Raw genomic sequence first — 22891 nt, 5'->3', positions numbered from 1 at the left:
TTTTTGTGTAATCTGTCTTTCAAATAAATAAGTAAATCTTAAAAAAAAAAAAAAAAAAAACAGATGCTGTTAGAAACTCCTAATTGCATGGCAATTTGTCACACAGACTAGAACTTCAGAACTTGACAGCTCACTTTCTTCAGACTGACCAGTCTGAGATTGTGAGGAAGTGTGACCACAGTAATTTTCCATTGGAAAAAAATGTCACAGTCTGTTAGAAGTGAGTACATCTGGGCCCTGCGCAGTGGCCTAGTGGCTAAAACCCTCGCCTTGAACGCACTGGGATCCCATATGAGTCCTGGTTCTAGCCTCAGAGGTCCCACTTCTCATCCAGCTCCTACTTGTTGCCTGAAAGAGAAGTTGAAGATACCTTGGAACCCTGAACCCACATGAGAGACGCGAAGGAAACTCCTGTCTTTTGGCTTCTGAAAGGCACAACTCTGGCTGTTGTGGTTACTTGGGGAGTGAATCATTGGACAGAAGATCCTCCTCTCTATCTCTTCTCCTCTCTGTATATCTGACTTTCCAATAAATAAATAAATAAGCAAATAAGTATGTGATCAAAAGTAATAAGATGCTGGCCAACAGCGCTCATAAGTAGTTCAGAGAACTGATAAATTACTTAATTCAAAGTCTACCTAAAAGGAAAACCTTTACTTTTTTGCTTAAAAATGCAGTTTTCCCTGACAATTTATTAATGCCTTGGATGTAAACATCAAAGATATGCTTGCCAAATTAACGAATGGCAACAAATTAGAAGAGTATCTAATGTTGTAGAGAACAGAATCAAAATCCTAAAGATTCTCATACTACATAATTATAGACCAAATCTGCCACAATAAAGTTTTTAATGACAGATTGAGATATCTGATACTGGAGTTCTGAATTGGGAATCATTGACTTAATATTTGCTCCTACAAAAAAATAACATTACACAGGAGTTGGTTGACTCTGACCTTACTGCATGTCTACGGGACGATGTGCCTGTCAGCCTGGACTGGAACTGAAGACTAGCAGAACTAGATATGTCATCGTTTCAGACCAGAACTACAGAAAGAAACTCAGTACTGTTTGCTACAATGAAATAGGGAAGCAAGAGTTTATAAAAATCGTAACTAGATTTATAGGCGTCTTAAGAAGCATATGAAAAAAGAAACAAATAATGGGCCCAGAAATCTCTAACTTGGAAAAAAGGAGAATATATGTCCCAACTCAAATACTAAAACAGTTGAAATGGAAACAAATAATTTTGTTTTGTATATGTTCAGAAAATTGAATTAAAATACATGGATATAAACTGTGGGAAGGCAGAATGTGATCAATACAAGAACTCTTAAAAGTTCAGTCGCCTCTCAGAAGTCCTGGCTGCCTTAGGGAATGAGGACTTCTGAGTCAGCAGAGAAAAATTCCCCAAGCAACCAGAATGGTCATCAGTTAGACACCGCAGTGAAGATCTGTTTTGTACATGGACAGTGGAACAAATTACTTCTCAGTCGAAACACCTTCAGTCCTACCCCAGTGACAACTTGCACCTCTTCACACTTGTGTCGCTGCTTGACCTCCTCAGCATGTCCAAGTGTGGGCACCCTCTGTTCTCTATAATTATCTTTCATTTCCTACCTTTACATTTTTATTCAGTTCTTTCAGCTAGACTGACATTTGCCGTTTTATGAGATCGACAGAATTGCATCCACCGCTGAAGATCAAGTGCCAGGTTGAGGTATCCCAGGGCTTCTCCTAACCTAATTACCCTCTTCACTCTCTACAACTATGTTCATTTCTTTAGTATAGTTTTTATGAAATTTTGCCTTGTAGTATGCATTCTAAGTGGCTGTCTTTATCCCTTCTAAAATTGAAAGCTACTTGAAGGCAAGCGCTAAAGGTTGCTTGTTTCAGCATTCATATGCAGTTCTAACTACAATGACTGAATATGACTGCCCTCAAATATTGACTATTACATTAGACTTGGAATTATTGTTGCTGGATAAAATCAATAATGAAACTAGAAGTATAATTTCAATACACTGTCTGATGAAATGAACTTTCAAAGCAGAATACTATATGTCTCCCTCCTTTGACCCTACTTGTCCCTTTTTTTTTCCTGACTGGTTTATTTTTCACTGTGATAAAATGCATGCTATTTATGATTTTTCTTATTTTTCTTTTTAAATTTTCTTTTCAAGATTTATTTATTGTATTGTAAATACATATTTACAAAGAGGAGAAATAGAGAAATATCTTCTGTCAGCTGGTCCTCAGCCTCTTCCAGGTTGCCCACACAGGTGCAGGGTCCCCGGCTTTGGGCCAACCTCTGCTTCTCTGGCCAAAAAAAGGGAGCTGTATTTATGATATTTAACTGTTTTAAAATGTGCAATGTTGGTACACACTGCATTCACAGTGCTGTATAGCATTATGTAGTTTCAGAACATTGTTATCATTGAGAAAGTCTTCCACTCCTTCAATGATGCATCCTCAGCTCCCCCTCCCCCAAGCTCCTGGAAACCATGGTCTGTCCTCAACTTTTATCTTCCCAGTCCTTTTTCAGCTTGGACACCAATTCTTAGACCAAGTGATTATTCAGGATTTTTGTTGGGATAAATTTGAATTAAAAGAAAATCGCAGAAAATGCACACGATGAAAGGGAAATAAAAATCAAGAGAGATCTAATGTTTTAAAGTGTAAATTATTTTGAGAGGACACTGTTGAAAAAATGTGACTGTCAAGCACTTACTTTGAAATATAAGGGCCTACAAAAAAATCTTTGAAACCCAGTGAGCCTTAAAAGCAAATCAGAAATTAACTAGGCAAAAGTATGCTGGGAAAAAATATCTTGAAGTCTAACTTTGCAATTAAAACTTCCCAATTTCCTTCAAAATATGCTTGGATGGTTAAGATGATAAAAGAGTACCCTGGAGATTACTCCTGAAGAAATCTTGGGTTTTATACACATTCTTCACTGTTATAGCTTATTTTGTAATATTCAAAATACTATTATTTCTGATTTTGCCTTCTTAAAAGAAAACCCAAGGGAGAATTTCTTAAGTGTTTGTGTGATTTCTAGAAGTTGGAGAATGTACAGGGGTGAGTCCCCAAGCCAGTTGTCACTTCTGAGCAAAAACTTCATTTAGAATTCTGGCAATGGTTTACAATCTCGTCTATTAGTGATTGCCAAAGTCTGAATTTAACATATAAAAATGCTCCTTTATGTTAATTTTCTCTTCTTACATAGAAGCATCTGTACCTTCAGGATACTTAGATTTTTTTTTTTAATTCCTAAGTTTCTTCACCTACTAAATTATTCCAATCAATCTTGCAATTTAGAAGAACAGTACACTTTTTTTGTCAGTGCTGAGATCTCTAAGGAGGCTTTACTAAAGTATAATGATGTGCAAGTGACAATTAAAGTTAATTAAGTTCAGTTACAGTAAACTAACTATAAAACTCCCAATGTGTACAAAATGACTCATTTCCAACAAGCCCTATTTAATATCATGAAATTTTAAGAAGGTTATGAATTAGTTAGATATTATTCCAAACAATTTTGAAATCAAAATTTAGAGGACTTTCTTTTCCTGAGAAAGAAAACCGAATTGCTTTTGCTGTCACAATTATCTTTACTTATTTCCTCCTATTCAAGATATTTCTTAAGTCGTGTTTTTGTTTCTTTGTAATTCACAGGAAAAATGGAAAGATGGAATTTCTCAAATTATTCAGAAATTGAAGTGCATAGATATTAGATATATAGCAGGGAATAGATGAGAGTGAAATCCTTTTTCTCTTTTAAAGATTTTTTTTAATTATTATTATTTGGAAGGCAGTTAGAGAGAGAGACAGATCCTTTCATCTACTGCTTAATTCCTCAAATGGCCACAATGGCTAACGCCAGGCTAGGACAAAGCCAGGAGCCAGGAATTCCCTTCTGACTTCCCAAACGAGTACAGATGTTCAAGGACTTAGGCCAGTCTCTGCTGCTTTCTCAGGCAATTAGCAGGTAGCTGGATCCAAAGAGTAGAAGCAGAGACTTGAACCAGTGCTCATATAAAATGCTAGTATTTTAGCTGACAGCTTTACCCACTACCCCATAATCCTGGCCCCAGAAATCTTTCCAAAACTGACAACCACAAGAGCAACAATGACACTGAGTGTTGATTGGAATACATATATCTGAAGTAAAAATCAGATGGTTGGGGCCTGATACAACAGCTCAGTAGCTAAATAATTGCCTTGTACATACTGGAATCCCATATGGGTGCCAGTTCATGTTCCAGCTGCTCCACTTCCCATTTTGCTCCTTGCTTATGGCCTGGGAAAGCAGTGGAGGATGGCCCAAATCCTTGGGAACCCTATACCTACAAGGGAGACCTGGAAGAGGCTCCTGGCTTCAGATGAGCTAAGCTCCAGCCACTGCAACCAATTGGGAAGTGAACCAGTAGGTGGAAAATCTCTCTGTATCTCCTTCTGTCTACAAATCTGCCTTTCCAATAAAAAAAAAAATTTTTTTTTTAAACAGATGGCTAGAGGGAGTATAAGTGAATCCTACCTCTCTGGAGCTTACCTGGAGAAAGGTCTGAAGCTCATACACATCCTTCAAATTAGCAATATATTTCCAGGAATGCCTCTTAGGGGAATCAATGGGAAAGGTGAGAAAGATGAACACCAACAATGGTTATTTGAGTGTAATTTATAATGGCAAAAAAATTCAGATACGAGTACGAAGTGGGGTAGCCAAACACAAACGTGCGCTTATATGGGATCCTGGCATGTGCAAGGTGAGGATTTAGCCACTAAGAAGCCATCATGCCAGGCTCAATCATTTTTTTCAAATTCTAAATACTTATACAAATTATCTCCAGCCTACTACATTGGTACTATTGTAAAAACAATAATGTGGATAAGTACTGGGTCAAAAGGAGGATTGCTCTCAAATACATTACCAGCCCTATCAACTCCACATTTTTCCATGGAATTGGATCAGAAGTGGAGTAGCTGGGACTATGCCAGCACCCATATGGGATGCCAGCTTTGTAGGCAGTGGCTTAACCCTCTCTGCCACAGTGCTGACCCCTTGAATGACTTTACTTTAAATATCAATGTATATTACATAAGTTAGATGTCAAAAGAGATATACAATGAACCCATGTCAGTCCATTTGGCTTTTATTTTAAAAAAATACTGTAGTCTGGGTAGATTATAAATGACAGAAATTTGTTTCTTGTGGTTCTAGAAGTCTGGAAGTTCAAGCTGAGTGTATCAGTAGATGTGGTATTGGGTGCTGACTACTGCTTGCAGCACTCTCACATGGTAGAAAGGGCTAAGGAGCTCCCATAGCTCCAATTCCATTCATGAGGCTCTTGCCCTCTAGAGTGTAATACCTCCCAGAAGGCCGCACTTCCTGGGAAGTCAGGATTTCCACATGTGTATTTGGCCACTCAGACTCTAACAGCCCAATTCACATTAACATAATTGACATGATTAGTTGACCTTGATGGTGCTGCTTCAGGGTTTAGTTTGCAAAATTTATAGTGGCTACAATAACACTCACATTAAATGCTCATGGATTGGCAGATGATTTTGGCCCAGATCACTGGGCTGGTTTGGTTGGAAGCTGTGCTTCAAGGTGCAGAGTCACTGCACTTGGGTACAAGCTTTGAATTGACTCTGGTCTGCTGTTGGTTTGTTCTGGTGTCTGTGGTGCAGTGTCAGTCACTACACCTGGGGTAAATTCCTCATATGGCAGGTCCATGGAGCACAAACTCAAGCCAAATTCCACAATTACATGTGTAGGGTTGTCTCATTTCCATTGGCCAAAGCAAGCCACATGACCAAACCTAGAGTCCGTGTGCCAGGGAGGTATATTCTGTCCCAAAGCAAAGGAAACGAGGTTGAATACTATCTAAACTGTACTCTTAAGGCGCATCGTAAATGAATCAATTGAATGACCTCTCATTGTTACATGAGAAAAAGTGTGAAATGAGACTTTAGTTTTGGGGTTGAGGGAAACCTTCAACCAATTCTCGAGTATTTCCACATCCTGTTTCACTTTAATTGCCCATATACCTTCTGCCTCTATTCAACCAAACTGAATCTCTAAGTAAATCATTAGCCAAAACACGAGGCCAGCACCACACTGTGGTAACAGGTTTTCTTTGCGTACCATTGTAGCTCCTGTGAATTGAATACTTGTGTCTTCCCCAAATTCGCATGTTGAAGTCCTCACTGCCAATCTGATGTTCCTAGGAGGTGTGGCCTATGGGAAACATTTAGGTCATCAGGGTAGAATTCTCATGAATGGGATTAGTGCTCTTAAAAAAGGAACCCCCAGGGAGCTGTCCCACCCATTTTGTACTGTCAGAGGACATAACGCCAAAATGTGTACAATATAGGAGACAAACCTCAACAGAACCCAACCAAACAGCTACCCTAGTCTTACTCCTACAGCCTCTTGAATTGAGAGAAATAAGTGCCTGTCATGTATATACCACCTAATTGACAATATTTTGCTACAACAGCCTCAATTACGACACTGGTGTTGCACAGGAGGAAAAATATCTGTTCTTAACACAATTGGACAACTGCATAACAGATCAACCTCCAAGAACCATCAAAATCTGTTGAATCATATGCAAAAAAAAAAAAAAAGAGAGATAGTAGCTGGTTTAGGATAATAGAAAGAAGTAATTATTTAAAAGTCTTTTTCTTTTTTGACCTAAGAACTCTCCTCACTGATACCATGGTCTCCACCAGCAGAATCTTTAAACATACCTTGCTTCTCCTCCTCCATCAGCCAGAGTTCTCCAGCATTCCATTCATTCCCTCCATCCCCGGTGGTGTGTAGGTTATATGCCATACATTTCACAAGGCAACAGTACGACATATTTGCTTAACTCCTATTTTAAATATGTCTGTTGACACAGAGAAGTGGAGGAAGAAAAGAGTGTATGGGTAAGTGATAAAGAGATCTATACTGTCTTCCAAGACATTAATTTTGGTTTAAAGATTTGTTTATTTTTATTGAAAAGGCAGAGTTCCAGAGAGAGAGAGAGAGAGAGAGAGAGAGAGCAATCTTCCATCCACTGATTCACTCCCCAGATGGCTGTAACAGAGCTAAGCTGATCCAAAACTGGGAGTCAGAAGCTTCTCCCAGGTATCCCACATGGATGCAGGATCCCATCCTCCACTATTTTCCCAGGCCATAAGTAGAGAGCTGGATCAGAAGTGGAGCACCTGGGACATAAACCAACACTCCTATGGGATGCAAGCCATGCCTGTTACAACACGCTAGCCGCAAAGAAAACGATCTTTAGCAGTAACTTTGGACTGGTTCTGTAGGACTGTAGAGGGCTTCAGAAGCCAACATACATAAGTTTGAGTTATTGCTAAAAGACTTTATACTTGAGAGAATGTTGTATACCAATATCTGCAAAGCCTGTGGTATAGTTAGGGAAAGTAAGTGGGGTCCGTCCAATTTTCTGAGACCAATTCTTTTGCAGGCTCTTTCCTCTTCCCTTTTTTCAATTTACGAACAGGGTGGTGATATCTGAGTCACTGTGAAGGAAATGGGTAGTCAGGTATTTACAGGGAGTGTGCTAAGCAATTAGAGGATTTGTCCCAACTGTCCCCTTCCATTCTCCCAGACCAGAGAAGATAAAAAAGTTCTTGCCCTTTCTATCCAAACCATCACACTTCCTAAATACCCAACTAGAAAAAGAAATTTCAATTAATTCTCAAAAAGACTTTCTGATTTTCAAACTTCTTTGTCTAATGCACAGCTGTTAAACTGACACCAAAAATTTACCTGAAGAGGAAGATTTTCTTTTAGGCAATAGAGAACTGCCAAAATTCTGTGAGTAAACAAGGGAAGAAATGAATCATTTGTTACAGATCATTAAAATCTCCTATATGTAGCAGAATGTACACTCTGTGAATCTATAGTAAAGATAGGGGCTTTGCATTTAGATTTGTTGTTAGACCAGAGAGGTTGTCATATTGTCAAGTTTCACAGATTTAATCCTTGACTTGAGACAAAAGAGCTAACTACTATTTTATATTTAAGATGAAAAAACAGAGGTACGAATAACTAATGACAAAGAGTTAATAGGTTCTAAATAAAATTCATGGAAGGCCACTGATTTGGGCTGAACTCCTGCTTTAGGCCCCAATAGACCAAACCAAAATGAAATTGCCCTGCTAAATTGCCATTTTCAAAAAGGAAACTAAGTTATCTCAGCTTCCAAGAAACTTGGAGAGAAATGATAGGAGCATTGGCAGGTGTGATAGAGAAGGCTCTTCTGTTTTAACTCTAAGCCAGTCCAGTTAACCAATCTGATTCTGGTATTATGGGCTTTACTTGTTCCTGCTCAAGCTACTTCATAAAAACCAGCTATTCAGCGATGGTCAATGGTATGCTTGCTGTAAATATTGAGATGAGAGGCTGCTTGATTCAGGTGTCAAGAATAAAAGCCAGTTACATGTCTAAAATAAACTAGCTGAAGTTTTGTTTCTTAACAGGACTGATGCTAAGTAAACACATGGCAAGTGTTGTCCTGGTGCAATTTGGCTAGGAGACAATCAGGAGTGAGCATTTGGCACAGCAGTTAAGGGGCTACTTGGGATGGTCCCATCCCATATGGGGATGCCTAGGCTTGAGAACCAGCCCTACTTCTGATTCCAAATTCCTGCTAAGACTCATCATGGGAGGAAGCAGGGGATGGCTTAAGCAGTTAACCCCATCTACCCATGTGGGAGACCAAGAGTGAAACCAGGCTCCTGGCTTCAGTATTTCCCAGCCCATTATCGTGGGCATTTGGAGAAAATCTCTCTCATTGCCTCTCTGTGTGAAATATATAAAAGCAAATCATTATTTAAAAATTAGAGCTGTATTAGGTTTTCATCATTAAATAAAACCTAAATATATTTTAAAAATTCTTCTAAAACTACCATTCTAATAGAGCAAGCTTTTTTTTCTTTTCTTTTCTTTTTCTCTTTCTTTCTTCTTTCTTTCCTTCCTTCCTTCCTTTCTTCCTTCCTTCTTTCTTTCCCCATTTCAGCACGTCATCTTGCTGGGTTCCCAATTGTAGTCAACAAAATTCACTACACCTTCCTTCTTCAACTACTCTTTCCTGTGCTTCATAATTATTCAACACCTTTCCAGGACTATAGTCACATTTGATAACTTTTTTTCCTCAATAAGACTTTGAGACTTCTTCGTGCTCTCTTTGGGGCCAAAAAAAAAAAAAAACTTTCTCCCTATTCTATGATCAGATACCTAAATGCTAATGGATCCCTAATTAAAACTTCCAAACAGGTATATTTTTTGCATTTCATAATCATACAAGGGTTATTCAAAAAATCATGGAAATGTGCATCAAAAAAAAAAAAAGCTGTGCATTTGGTCTAACAGTTAAGAACACTGGCTAAGGTACCTTTGAGCCATAATAAGAGTTCGAGTTTGATGCCCAGTCCCAGTTCCTACTCCAGTTTCCTGCTACTGAACTCCCTGAGAAGCAGAAGGTGATGATTTAAGTACTAAGGTCCCCAGCCAGCCATGTGAGAGACATCAGTTATATTCCCACATCCCCAGTTTTGGTTCAGTCCAGGATGTTGCAGGCATTTGAAGAACAAGCCAAATGTCAGGAGTTGTCTCTGTGTCTCTCTCTCCCTTCTGCCTTTCAAAACAAAAAAATGAGTCCTGAAGGCACTGAATGATCTGGTCTGTGTGAATTTCACCACACCCTCACTATTCTCCAGTCACTCTGTTCTGCTTTCATTTCTGTGATGGTATCAGCCCCACTTCCAGCTCTGGTTCTCTGGTCCTTTCCCTCAGTCTTCCTCAGGCCGATTCCTACTTTGCTTCCTCAGGGAAGTTTCCTGGAAGAATAGCTCCTTCCCAACCAGTGTAGGTTCCTTTATTAATCTATGCCTGTGTCTAAAGTCACAGCAAGCATTATTTAGAATTGGTAACTATGTACTTACTTTGTAATATCTTTCTCCTCAATCAGATCAGCAAGTCCATATATTTGTCTTTTTCAGCACTAAATCCCAGGTACCTGGCACGAAATCTGGCCTGGTTGTACACTTGTACACTCTTGATGCTGGATATCTGACTATAATAATGATTTGATACAATTTCATGACCATTGAGATACAATTTCATGACCATTGTTCAAATGAGTCTGCATTTGAACAAGTTTCATAAAACCTATAATTCATACTTCTATTTATTTGTATAAATGATACCAACTATTCTATCAAATATGTGAAAATGAACTTACTTCCCCATTTTCTGAAACATATTTATGTTTGCTATTGTAAGTAGCATTATTAGATTATAATAGAAATACTTCCCTTTTTTTTTTATCAAGGATACATATGAGGAGAAACTCACACATAGATGGAGTCACAGGATTATAGTTTTGAATATTCCTCCCTCATGAGACCACCAGTTTTTTTCTTGAAAGCATTATATCAAGTTATAGTATGGAAATGATTAATCTTGGAAAGATTATAAATGCTTATTAAAGGTTATGTATGAACTCCAGTTCTGCCCACATGTCTCCACTTGGGTCCTTTAGTCCTCTTCTGAATTACAACTGTGTTGACTCTGTTGATATCTGTTTTCTTTTAAGTCTAGGAATACTTCCCATTAGGCTTCATGTGCTGCAAAATCAGTGTCACCAGTATATCTGTCTCAAAGATATACGCATTGTGACTATGACATCATAAATCAAGAGTCAAGGTTTTTAATTGACTCAGCTATCAACTAAAAGCAATAAAATGTCTTGTTCTTTGAACTTGCAAGTTTCAGTCAGAAACTAATTTCCTTTACTCAAGGATTTATTACCAGTACTTGACTTAGAAACACAGCAAACATTTTTCAAAAAGATTAGAAAGAAAAGGTTCTAGGCATTGAAAAATTCTTTCAAAACATCTTTGTTTTTGACCAAAAAAATTGCATTAACTCTGGGGTGGGAAAAGCCAAGGGACAAAAGGTAAACAAAGGGGTAATCCTTCAGAGCTCCAGCATACCACACAGGCAGGGTGCAGCCAAAGCAAAAGATCCGAGGTTTTGTTTTGCGAAAGAAATCAACTTTTGGCCAGGACTGGTTGGACAGTGTGGTCACTGAGTGCATCTAAATCTGATCCAGTCCAGGTAGCTCCTGGAAAATGAGACAGGACCACACCCACAAGTGTATAAGGGCATTCCAGTGTGGTGGTAACAGTTTCTGAGTGCCTGTGTCAAAAAAGCTTAACTCCATCCCAGGGAAGAACTCAGTTTTGCAGAGCTCTTTGCTCCAGTGATGAAGTTCCTATTCTCTCCTCTCCATTCATTCCTCCTTCCCAATAAATAAATAAGCTCCTTTCCAAGACACACCTTGCTTGATACTCTGGAGGTAATAAAATAGGTCCCATCAAGGTCTCAGTCGAATGGATTAGCCCCTTGGAAAAAAGGCACAGGCAAGTAAGTGGAAGATGCTTGGAGCTGACACAGTGCAGATATCCATTCACGAGGCGTCTGAGACAGCTCAAAGATAGACAGGGCAGGATTTAGATACATAGAGATGGTGCCTGGAGATTGGTGCAGGAAAGGGCATCCAGGGCAAAGGAAATTGATTTTGGTTTTTCTCCAGTGTTTCTGGGCTGGGTATCCTAGGGCAGTGCTGCTTCAACTTTCATGTATAAAATGAACTACCTGGAGATCTTGTTAAGCAGATGCTGATTCACCAGGTCTGGCTGGACAGGAGAGTCTGCATTTGTAATGCACTTCCAGGTCATAACAAACCTGCTGTTCTGTGAGATGCTCTTTGAGCTGCAATGTTCTGGGCTTCCTGTTTCCAAGGTGAGGCAGGAGCAGGGGGAAGTGATACGGCCCCCCACGACTGTGCAAGTCCATTTGGCCCAGAAGCTTCTAGAGGCAGGACAGCAAAAGCTTCTCTTATTGTTATGTGGGAGAACTCAGGGACCAGAACACACAGAAGAGAAGGAGCTGGCTATGTTACACAGGAGATGTCTCCACCTGAGATGTGGGCAGATGGCCTTACCGTATTCTCTCTAAAGCAGCAGCACAGGGTGCAGGGTGAGATGGCCCTTCTGTTGTCACTGACTCTCTTGTGCCCCGGCAGAATAAGGGAGTCTTTGTTAGCTCAAAGCCTAGCAATTCCTCTGGATCATGGTAGAGACACAGTCATTTTAAACAAAATAGGACTTTCAAAAAGAAGCAGTAATTAGGATCTACCAAACTCTGAACTTAATATGACAAACCATGTCCAAGTAAGGTGGAAGCCTTGCTGCTGCAGACCGTGGTCCAAATGAGCTTTTTGTCTATTTTGATTTTTCCACTTGAAACTGTTCTCTAAGATTTCTGATCTAAGTAATTAAAAAAATAAGGGATATAGAACCACATTTAGATACCTAAGATGCAAATTCAGAACTAATGTCTCTTAAAAACTAGTTTATAGTATAAGAATACTTTCCTAGCAAATTGTAATCAGATCATAACTATAACTGCATAACTCTGAACTGTTGATCTATCCCTTTTGGCTTCTGGAAATATAATTATAGGTGGAAACATTAGGACATTTGGATAGGAGGAGGTGGGAATTATTTTAACAGTACTTCTTACGCATATGAAATAGTTTTGTTAAAAACAGAAATGCCACATTGCATCTGTGGAGATAAAATATGATTGCCCATGGCAGACATAATGCTTGTAAGAAACATGTTGGATTGCAAATACACTGTTGACTTTCCCTTCTCATTTTTCTTGACATTGCCAAGATGGTGGTAGAGAAAAAGAAGAAATATTTATTCATCATTTGCTGTGGGATAGGCACTATGTTAAATAGCTTATGTATGAGCCGCCTTTTAATCTTCCAATTAAAACTGTAAGTAGATAGCAATATGCAAGTTTTGGAGATAACAAATCTGATATTAGAAAAGTTGAAATTTCCCCAAGGTTGTGGAGCAACCTTGAGACCCGAGTTTTGACTTCAAATCCATTCATTTAAGATCCATGCCCTTTGAACCAAGGTTTGCTGATTCTTAAACATCAGGGTACTTAGCTTTTATCAATTTTGCTTTATTTTTTTATTTGTTGCAACTTCAGAGAGAGAAGAGAAACCAATCTTTCATTCTTTGGTTCATTCCTCAAACACCTGCAGCAGTCTATACTGGGCCAGTCCAAACTCACAATCTCAAAATTCATTTTGATCTCTCACTTAGATGGTAGGGACTCAAACACTTAAGCCATCATTATCCTCACTTTCCTGTAAATGGGGTACATTGTCAGGAAACTGAAATCGAAAGCATATCTGGGACTCAAACCCAGGCATTCAATATGGGATGCAGGTATCACAAGTGGTGCCCTAACGACTACGAGAAATGCTTGTTCACCAGATTGCTTATTGTACCTTGACGAGGACAGTTTGCTTCTTTATAGAAACTGTGACTATTAGATATTTCCTTACATCAGAAAGTTTATGGAGTCAGTATCTTGTTAAACTTAAATACAGATTAAGACTTTTATGTGTGTCTTTATACTTTTCTACCTCAGTGCCCCTGTGCACACCACTTTCTCTGCCTGAAATCCTCTTTCTTTTCTTCCTTTCTGCCCATACAACTATTTCAGATTTATTCTGTAAAACTTGCATTCATCATTGTATCTTCAAAAAAATCTTACTTGCCTTTGTCCACTATTTGTAGGTCACAATTTGTAGTATCTTTTGATTGTAAAACTTCTCTCAGATGTCAGTTTACATTTACATGTTTATTCTAAATAACAGATTACTTATCATTAAAATCAGCTATTTGTCTCACGTTTCTGATGACTCACCTGAATGCTGACAGCTTGGAGTGGCTGTTTGTTGATGGGCTCCTGTCTGTGCTTAGACATTGGGTGACAGAAATTGAGTATCCTTAAGGCTTGTTCCCAGCATTCAGGAAACTGACAAACTGTTTGAAAAGACAAGATTAAGAAATGTAAAACTACTACAGAACAACCAAATCCAGATGTTATCAAGTCTTTTGCAAGACAAAAGATGATTTGTTTTTTTTCCAAGAATCATAATTGTCATCTGATCCATAGACTGACATATGGCAGCTGAAAGAGCTTTAGGTGGTAAAGTAATATAATTAGAGAAGCAGTAAAAATTCTGGAGAACAATGGAAAACCTACACAGAAGGGAAGGGAGAAATGAGAACTGTGATTTGCCATGTTCTTTGCAATGTTTCATATTATAATGAACGGTAGTGGTCAAGGACCACCAGATTAAATAGAATTTAAAAAATTAATTTATTTGAAAGAGTTACAAAGAAAGAAAGAGAAATGTACATAGATATTTTCTATCCTCTGGTTTATTCCCCCAGTGGCCACAACTACCAGAGTTGGGCCAAGCCAAAGCCAAGAATCAGGTGCTTCATAAGGATCTCCTTTGTGGTTGGCAGAGGCTCAAGTACTTAGAGTTGAAGGCAATGGCTTCAATTGCTATATCACAAATCTGGCTCTAAAGACCCACCACATTTGGTACTGATAGTTAATATTTACACTGGATCTTAAAAATATGAACGATAAAGAACTCAGACACGGGCCCGGCACAGTAGCCTACTGGCTAAAGTCCTCGCCTTGAACGCACTGGGATCCCATATGGGCGCCGGTTCTAATCCCGGCAGCTCCACTTCCCTTCCAGCTCTCTGCTTATGGCCTGAGAAAGCAGTCAAGGACAGCCCAAGGCCTAGGTGCCCTGTACCCTCGTGGGAGACCTTTAGGAAGTTCCTGGCTCCTGACTTCGGATTGGCTCGGTTCTGGTCGTTGCGCTCACTTGGGGAGTGAATCATTGGATGGAAGATCTTCCTCTCTGTCTCTCCTCCTCTCTGTGTATATCTCACTTTTCAATAAAAATAAATAAATCTTAAAATAAAAAGGAACTCAAACATGTAGTAAATTAGGTGCAAGACATTCTAGCATCTCAATCAGAAATTAAGGTAGGCTCCAGAATACAAACCAGCTAGAAACCTAAAAGGATAAAATCACGGACCTAAGCTTATTTTGTGGGAAACAAAACAGAATTGTAAGTGTAGGCTCTGTCTAAATTTTGCAGGTCTCAGCTCTCATGGTTTCCATGCCATTGGGAGAGAAATGATACGTCTATGCAACCACCATGAACCTGTGTGCCCTGTCCACTGTAGGTCCACTATTTGGAGGTGCAAACTGGTACAACCTAGAGAGCTACTGTGGAAAGCAAAACTCAAAACATTGAAGGGATCCATAATTTCAAGAAGGATGGGAAAAAAATCATAAATTATCGAATGATGGGGAAACTGAACATCTTCCCTTCCCCAGGACATGATTTCTTCTACCTACTGTCAGAATTCATTCTCCTTTCATTTTTCAAACTCAGAAATGTAGTTACAGAAATACTACTTTGAAACTATAAAGTATCAAAATTGCATTTATCTTTGGGAAGGTAGCTAGTCCTCCGTGTATGTGAATGAAATAATTTAATCAAACTATTTCATCTGGTTTCTACTTTCAGTTACAGTATTATATAGGACTGCTGGTGTGTAGGGTGTTTTAGTTTATTTGCTTTTTTTTTTTTCAAAAGAAGAAAATTTATTTGAGAGAAAGAAACAGGAGAGAGAAGAGAGAAAGAGAACACTGTCCTGTAGCTTGATTTCCTCAAATACAATAGCCAGCATTGTACCAGGGCTGAGGTTGGGAGTTGGGACCTCAACTCAGATCTTGCACATAGCCAGCACTGGATCAAGGCTGCAGTAGAAATTGGGACCTCAATTCAGGTCTTGCACAGAGGTGCAAGAGATCCAGGTACCTGAACAATCAGCACTGTCTCAATGGTCTGCATTAGCAGAAACCTGGATTTAGGAGCCAGCCCCGGGTATTGAACTGTAGCACTGTGATTTGTATTGGCCTTGTCTGCCAGTAGGCTAAATGACCATCCAAGAGTCCTGAGGGTTTTTTTTTCCCCAAGGATAGAGAACCACACAGAAGCCATATGAAGTGGCTTATGTAACTGAGGCCAGAATGAAGACAACAAAAGAGGTGGATGGAAAAGGGCCTAGTTGCTTATCGAGGGAAGGAAGATGCAAAAAAGCATAGAAAGCAGTTAACAATAATTTTTTATTCAGGACCAACCAGAGCCAGTGCTGAATTCACAAAGAAAGGGAATTTCTCTTTGTTTCCTGACCTTTCTACATGGAACTGTGACTAGGACCAATATGAACTGGTACCTTTACAAATTATAAACATTAGATGAATTTCTTCCAAATATAATTTCGTGACACAGATCTTTTGAGACAATGAATACTATCCCAAATGACTTAAAGAGGGGGACTGTTTAAGCTCTGAAGATTGAACGACGTGAAATTCCCAACATGCAGCAGACTATGATCAACAAAAATGGCATTTTCATGACTCAACATACAAGTTGACAAGTTGGTGGTTTTCTGGATTTTTCTGCCTGAGACCACATAATCAGAATGAAAAATTTGAAAAGCTACTAGCTGTACTGTGTAGTAGAGAGATACTTATAAAATATATAGACTTAGTAGATCTTGAAGACGTACAATGACACATGATGCTACAGCATAAGTGACACTCTTAAAAACAGTTATAACATCCAAGTCCCCGGATCAAATTCTTTGTTCATATGAGTTCATTCCATTGTTATGTAGACAGCATTTTTAAATCTAGGCAATCTAAACTATCTAAATCTATGTATGTTGAAGGTCGAGGTTCAGAGTAGGTAGTATGGATTTCAAGGCAACTCTAGGAAAATTCAAGTGTTTCCTGAATCACTTCATGCTCATAAGGAGGATTATGCAACATGACATTGTGTCCTTACCACTTATGTCATAGGGAAGATGGTTTTTATTGTTTTCCTCTTTGTCCAGAACATCATTTTCAGTATCCCTAGCCTGGCACTTATTATTTGTAGTACTATTGTTATGGGGGTGGGAGCATGAGAGAGAGAGAGTCCCCTAAAACGCTTGTAACAGTTGGGGCTGGGCAGAGGCTGGTTTCCCACATGGGAGGCAAGCCCCCAATCACCTGAGTCATCAGCACTGCGTGCCAGGTCTGCATTAGCAGGAAGCTGAAGTCAGGAGCTGGATCCAAGAGTGGAACCAGAAACTCAGATGTGGAGTGTGTGTGTTGTCTGCTAGGCTAAATACTCACCTCCTAACTTGGCATATAGTCTGTTGCAGTTCCACTATTTCATGATTCAACGTCAAGAGGGGAAAAATACTCTGGCTGTCATATGCACAGGGTGTTTTGGAACTACACGCAAGAAACAGGCAACAAAAGTAGTTCTTTGAAGGGAAATTTACTTTTCCCTGTATGGCAGGATTTTTTTTTTTTGCCTGTATTATTTGCTGATAAGAGTTCAAAAATACAAGTAATTTAAAATTTAAGCAGACAAAACATTTTACTTTGTAAAAGCACGGGACTCCTCCCTGTGTAAATGTTTACATCCTGTTCTTCTTTACAATCTTAACATGATTGTCATTTAAAAAATAATAATAATTCTTAGGAACTGTAGGAGGTAGAACATACAGAAAGTTTGTTTATTTAAATCTGCAAATATTCTATTTTTTTCTGTAAATATTTGCAGCTATCTGTTATGTGATAGGTCTTGGACCAAGAACTTCCTCCTTTCTATAAATTCTGGAAGGCTTCCGTGTGTAAACACGCAGGCGCTTTTTTTTTTCTTCTTTGAGAGATCTGCATGCTTAAAATGTTTCCCCTAGATAAGGAGTGTTCTGTTGGCCACGCATGCAGCAAGGAAGGGCCTAGGTGTGTGGCTGAGGCCAACTTAGGCCAACTACCTATGTGCCAGTTGGAGGGCATGTTGCACAGAGAGGGATTCATATTGCCTGTATTTTCAACATAGAGAAAGAGAGGATGTAAGGGAAGATTGTGGGCCGGAATTTGTACAGTATAGGAACATCTTGACAAAACTGTTCACTTACCCAAAAGTGATTCCATCATTCTGTAACCAGCACCCCCAAACATTAGAAGAATGTGCTAAATCAAAGCTTTCTTCTTAAGATGGCTTCGATAAAGCAGCAGGATTTCCTTGTTTTAATTCAGATTTCATACAGATGATGTGTGGATGTGAATAATCCCCTCCATCTGCCTCAACTCTGAATGTTTTCAAACCCTTTACACCTGTAGGACTTCTCTGCATTCTCACAGGCTGTGGGAACTGCCCCAGGTGAGAAAAGTCAGCGTAGCAGCTGAGACACAAAGGGGGTGGAGACCCGCTAAGGCAAAGACGGGGGTTTAAAGCAGGAACCCAACACTGCTGGCCGGCATGCAGCAAGGATCACCGCTCTCTCTGCGGAACACGCTGGCTTCATCAGGTAAAGTACTTGCGCCTTTCATGGAAACACAACAGCCAACCTGCCCTTGGTCTCCCGTTCCTCCCACTGTCCTGGCTCTGCTTCCTGGTCCCAGAGTCCAGCCGGGGTTATGCTCCTGCGAGCACCCGGCATCCCAGCTAGCGCCTGAGAAAGCAAGCACAGGCTCCTAGGTGAGGCCCTGTGCTTCAGCTCTCCTTGGCTACTCAAATGCAATTGCTAATTCTCACCTCTTCTACTCCAATCAAATAGACTTGGGCACCGCCTACCTACCACTGGCCTGGGAGAGAGCAAGACATATAAGGGGTCCACATTATGTTTATGCATTTTTTTTAAGAAAGATAAAACCAAGGCCAAAAATGCATGATGAAAAACCTCGAAGTTCCACGCAGAGTCGGTGTGACTGGGTTTTCTCTTCAGGCCCCAAAAGGCGCATGTTACCCGAACAAGCTGTCTGCCCCGCTGGCCTGAGGTGCCCCTTGGATCACACTCTGGGACCACTCTGGGTCCTGTCCAGCACCTTCTACCCAAACCGCAGGGGTAAAAAAACAGGCAGAAATCTTTCGCCCAATTTTGCTGGGGTTGGGGAGAAGGAAGTACCCACACATGTGTGGTTGGGTGGTTGGTTTGTTCGGACTGTTTTGAGGGGAAAAAACAAAACTCACGAAATTTGCTATCAAGATTTTAAAAATATGGCTTTTTTCCAAGAAAGTACACACTTGTGTTTTCTTAAAAGATCAGAATTTCCGGAAAAATGAAGTCCAAAATCTTAAACCCTAGCCGCAGGCATTAGGACGTAACAGCGGCCCGGCCTGGAGAACTCTGTGCACTTCGCGTCCTCCTAGCTGCCGCACTCATCCACATTGCCTGCGGGGCTCCGTCAGCTCCCGGAGTTTGCCGCCCGCCCTAGGCGTATAGGGACAGGTTGCCTCTGCTGCTGCGGCTTGCTCTTGGCTGGAGAACAAACGTTCCAGGGTTGTCCTTTCAAATAGTCTAGCGGAGGGGCTCGCAGAGGCAGCCCACTCTTTACCAGCCTACGAAGTTCTCACAACCAGTGAAACTCTGATCCGTGTCTCTCTTGGCCCGGAGTTCACGCGCTCCCGCCCTAGCCCTAGCTCTTTGCTCCTTTCCCTCTGCCCACCCCAACGCCGCGTTCTGCAGCCCCGGGGCGGCTTCTCGACCCCCCGCCCCTGTTCTTTGCCCGGGGCCGGGGTGCTCGGGCTCGCCCCCCCGGCGCCACTGGGCATGCTCAGAGGCGGCCGCGGGGGCAGGTTGGCTCGGCGGGCGCTCGCACTCGGCGGCGGCGGGCCGGCGGACGCGCGGCTGCAGCTGGAGCTCAGGCGCCCGGAGTTGGAGTTGCCGCGAGTTTCCCCCCCACCGCTCCCTCAGCGCGCGCGGCAGCAGGAGCCGGCGCGGAAGCCGCCAGCCGCCGCGAGCCAGCAGCACCCGGGCGGGCCAGACTGGTCCGGAGCCGGGAGCCCGAAGCGGGGCAGTCCCCAAGGAGGAGCCTCGCCGGCTGGGACGCGTGCCCTCCACTGGTACAACCCGGGCACCAGCCAGGCAGCACGGTAGGGCCGGGTCGTGGGGAGCCAGGCGGAGACCAGGCCTGAGGGGGGCCGTGAAGGTGCAACCGCCACCGCGGCTGTTGGGGCGCCAGCGCCCCGTCGGACACGGACGGTCCGGGCAGGGGCCGGGCAGGCGCTGGGAGAGATGCTTGAGAGAGTTGGCGGGGAGCGGGAGAGGGCTCGCGCCCGGACGCAGCTGCTTTGTGCGCGTGGTGAGGACTGGGTTCCCTGGTTTTCTCCAAACCTGAGGCTGGTTTTGCGGGCAGGGGCTGGGGGGCAAGCCAGTTTTTCCCGGCAAAGTTGAGGCTGGAACCCTTGTGTCCACACTTGTCCCAGCGATTGGATGGGCCTTGCGGGTGTTGCCTGGAGGCCTCCAATGTCGGGAACCGAATTTGTCGCTGCGCCCCTAGGTTGAGTCCCCGTGCTCTAACTCCCTCCCCCCACGCCCCGCAGAAGTCTGAGTCACCCCAATCTTTGCGAACCCCAGCGTCTTCTAGGAAAATCTTTGCTGCCAACACTGTGGCGGGCTCCTTTGACGGAGACTGCCTGTCCCCAGGCGCTTAGTCTTGTGCGTTGCCCCCTGCCCATACCCTTCGATGTGTTCAAGGGCGCCAGGTCTCAAACTCGCACTTGCGGCACACGCCGAAATCCAGTCACATAACAGGGCGGGCAAAGTGGCTGGGGGGAGTAGGTGGGTGGCCACATTATCCCTCCAGCTTTTCCTTGGAGCTGAAGCACCCCACCGCCCACCCGGGCATCTTGGTAGAAGGCAAGACAAGGAGGGAAGGTTGAGGCAGGAGTTTGGGAATGGTGCAGTCTTTCTCCTCGCAGAGGGTCCCCGGGTGGTATCTGCCTTGGATTCTGGCCAGGGGCTTCTTAATGAGCTGTCTCATATTTCTCTTAGCTTTCCTCTGGGACTGGGTGGGAAAGACTAGGGTGAATGTCCCTGCTACGTCCTAAGATAGTGCCCAGGCGGCCTCCGGATCCTGAAACTGGCCTTGTGCAAACAGCTAGGGAGGGTGCCAATGGTTTCCACTGGCTTCACTTTTTTCACTTCTTGTTTTGAGTTTTTGGGGCTTTGCCTGCACACGATTTAGAGCTACAGTGTCTTATGGGGTGGGGCGGGGGTGGGGCGGGAGCGGTAGAGCAGCTCGGAGGCAGTGAGCCGCTGTTTGCTTAGGAGGCTGCTAGTGGGAATCGCTCCAGAAATGATTATGCAGGCTAGAAATATGCCTCTCCCCGCCCCCCCTTTTTTGGCTGAACACCTTGGCTTTGGGTTTATGTGTTAAGTTCTTAAAGGGGCACCCACATGCTGCTCAAGTACCGTGTGGCAGGGACTCGCCATTTTTGCTGCGTTTTTCTCTTGGCTTCTTTCTTGGGGATAGGTAGGCTGCCCTGGGGAGATGTAGCAGGCCTTGTGCACTGCACAGGTGCCAGGGTTAGGCAGGCGGGGAGGTCAAGCTGCGGCTTCACAGCTGATGGACTCGTTAGCAGCCGCTCTGGACTTGAGTTTCCTTTTTGCGAAATGGGGCTCATTGTGGTCTCATCTTCCTCCACTGCAGGGCTGTTGGGAGACTTGGATAATGGAATGAAAGTGCTGGGAAAACTTGGAAACACATTTGCATTCTCAGTATTGTTTCTGTGCTGTTAGATTTTTCTTTTTTCAAATTAGCTGATCCTTAATTATAACAAATCTACATTCTTATCTCTTCCAACTCCTCATCAAAAGATTGGTTGCTGGGGGTCTTTGGAAATAGCTATTTATACCCTCCGTCACTAATCCTTACCACTGATCCACCTGTCTTAAGACTCCAGCCCTTCCTTTTTTCCCAGGGAAGCTGCTGGTGTAGGTTAGGAGCCCACTGAAGCTTCCTTACTAACTTCCTTATCAGTTTTCTGGGCCCTGGAATTGAGGTCAGCTGGGCCTTCATTTGAGACTTGAGATTGATGAAGTCAACAGGCTCTGGGAGGGAGCTCTCCCACGGTTTTCAATAGTGACCTTGAACCAGGGGCTTGAGCATGTCATTTGTGAGATGAGCTTGTGGGATTGAAGCAAATGCCAGTTGAAGGCAATCATAGGCTGTTGTCTGTTACTACGGGAGGTTCCTGAACCACCCCGGGTGCTGCACCTTCCCTGCCTGAGGGCTGTGGTTCTCCAGTGTGAACCTTACAACCCCAGAAGCCTAGTTGAAACTGACTGTTGGATTAGCATGCTGAGGCTCAGACTCTAGATCTGGAAAGGGGTTCCAAGTGTTTGCATTTCTAACTAGTTCCAGATGGTACTAATGCTGCCAGTTTGGGAACCATCCCTACAGGAATCACTACGTTATGGGATAAGACTATGGACAGGTGAGCTTTGTTCTGAAATATCATTTCAGTAGCTCACATACAGACATAGCAGGATTTCTGAGTGTGTTAGGAAGTGACTTGAGGTTTTTTTAATTCCAATACCTGTACTACTTACTAGTATCTGGTTTTGATAATTCTGATTGATCTTCAAATCGGCAAATTTGACAAAAAAGATGGCATTCTCCCTTCTTTCAGGTTGTTTTATTTACTTGAAAGGCAAAGCAGGAGCCAGATCTTCCATTCATTGTTTCATTTGACCACAGAGGCCAGGTCTGGGTCAGATCAAACAAGGGAGCCAGGAGCTCCGACCAGATTTCCCATGTGGGTGACAGGGACCCAAGAATTTGGGTCCGTTTCTCAGACACGATAGCAGGAAACCGGATCTGAAACCAAGTAGTTAGGACTCACACGAGCACTTGGAAACAGGATGCTGGTCTCTCAGGTGGCAGCTGTGTGCTGTGCCACAGTGCTAGCCCAGGACTCTCCACTCCTTTATTTTTGTAATATTTATCTTAAATTGACATTTAATACTTGTACATATTTCTGGTACAGCATGCTACTTCAATGTGATGATTACATGAGGGTAATTAGCGTATTCCATCTTCTCA

General features: G+C 42.3%; 1 protein-coding gene across 4 annotated transcripts in view; it reads left to right on the top strand.

Annotated features, from left to right (window-relative positions):
- Window positions 1–19521: 19521 nt before the first annotated feature.
- STXBP6 (syntaxin binding protein 6) overlaps window positions 19522–22891 on the top strand; it is a 300347-nt gene continuing 296977 nt past the window's right edge. The window contains exon 1 of one of the 4 annotated variants that reach the window (XM_058666280.1): window positions 19522–19937. Coding sequence is in view for 2 of the 4 variants with exons in the window: in XM_058666277.1 (XP_058522260.1) it covers window positions 20080–20146 (67 nt within the window). In the remaining 2 variants the exon portion in view is untranslated. Of the gene's footprint in view, window positions 19938–20022; window positions 20147–22891 lie in introns of those variants that run through there. The other 3 variants (XM_058666278.1, XM_058666277.1, XM_058666276.1) reach the window with 3 other exon arrangements.

The sequence above is a fragment of the Ochotona princeps genome, chromosome 6 (assembly GCF_030435755.1).
Source record: "Ochotona princeps isolate mOchPri1 chromosome 6, mOchPri1.hap1, whole genome shotgun sequence".
Classification (NCBI taxonomy): Eukaryota; Metazoa; Chordata; class Mammalia; order Lagomorpha; family Ochotonidae; genus Ochotona; species Ochotona princeps.
The sequence above is the reverse complement of the archived record's forward strand: the minus strand, read 5'-3'. Positions and strand labels throughout refer to the sequence as shown.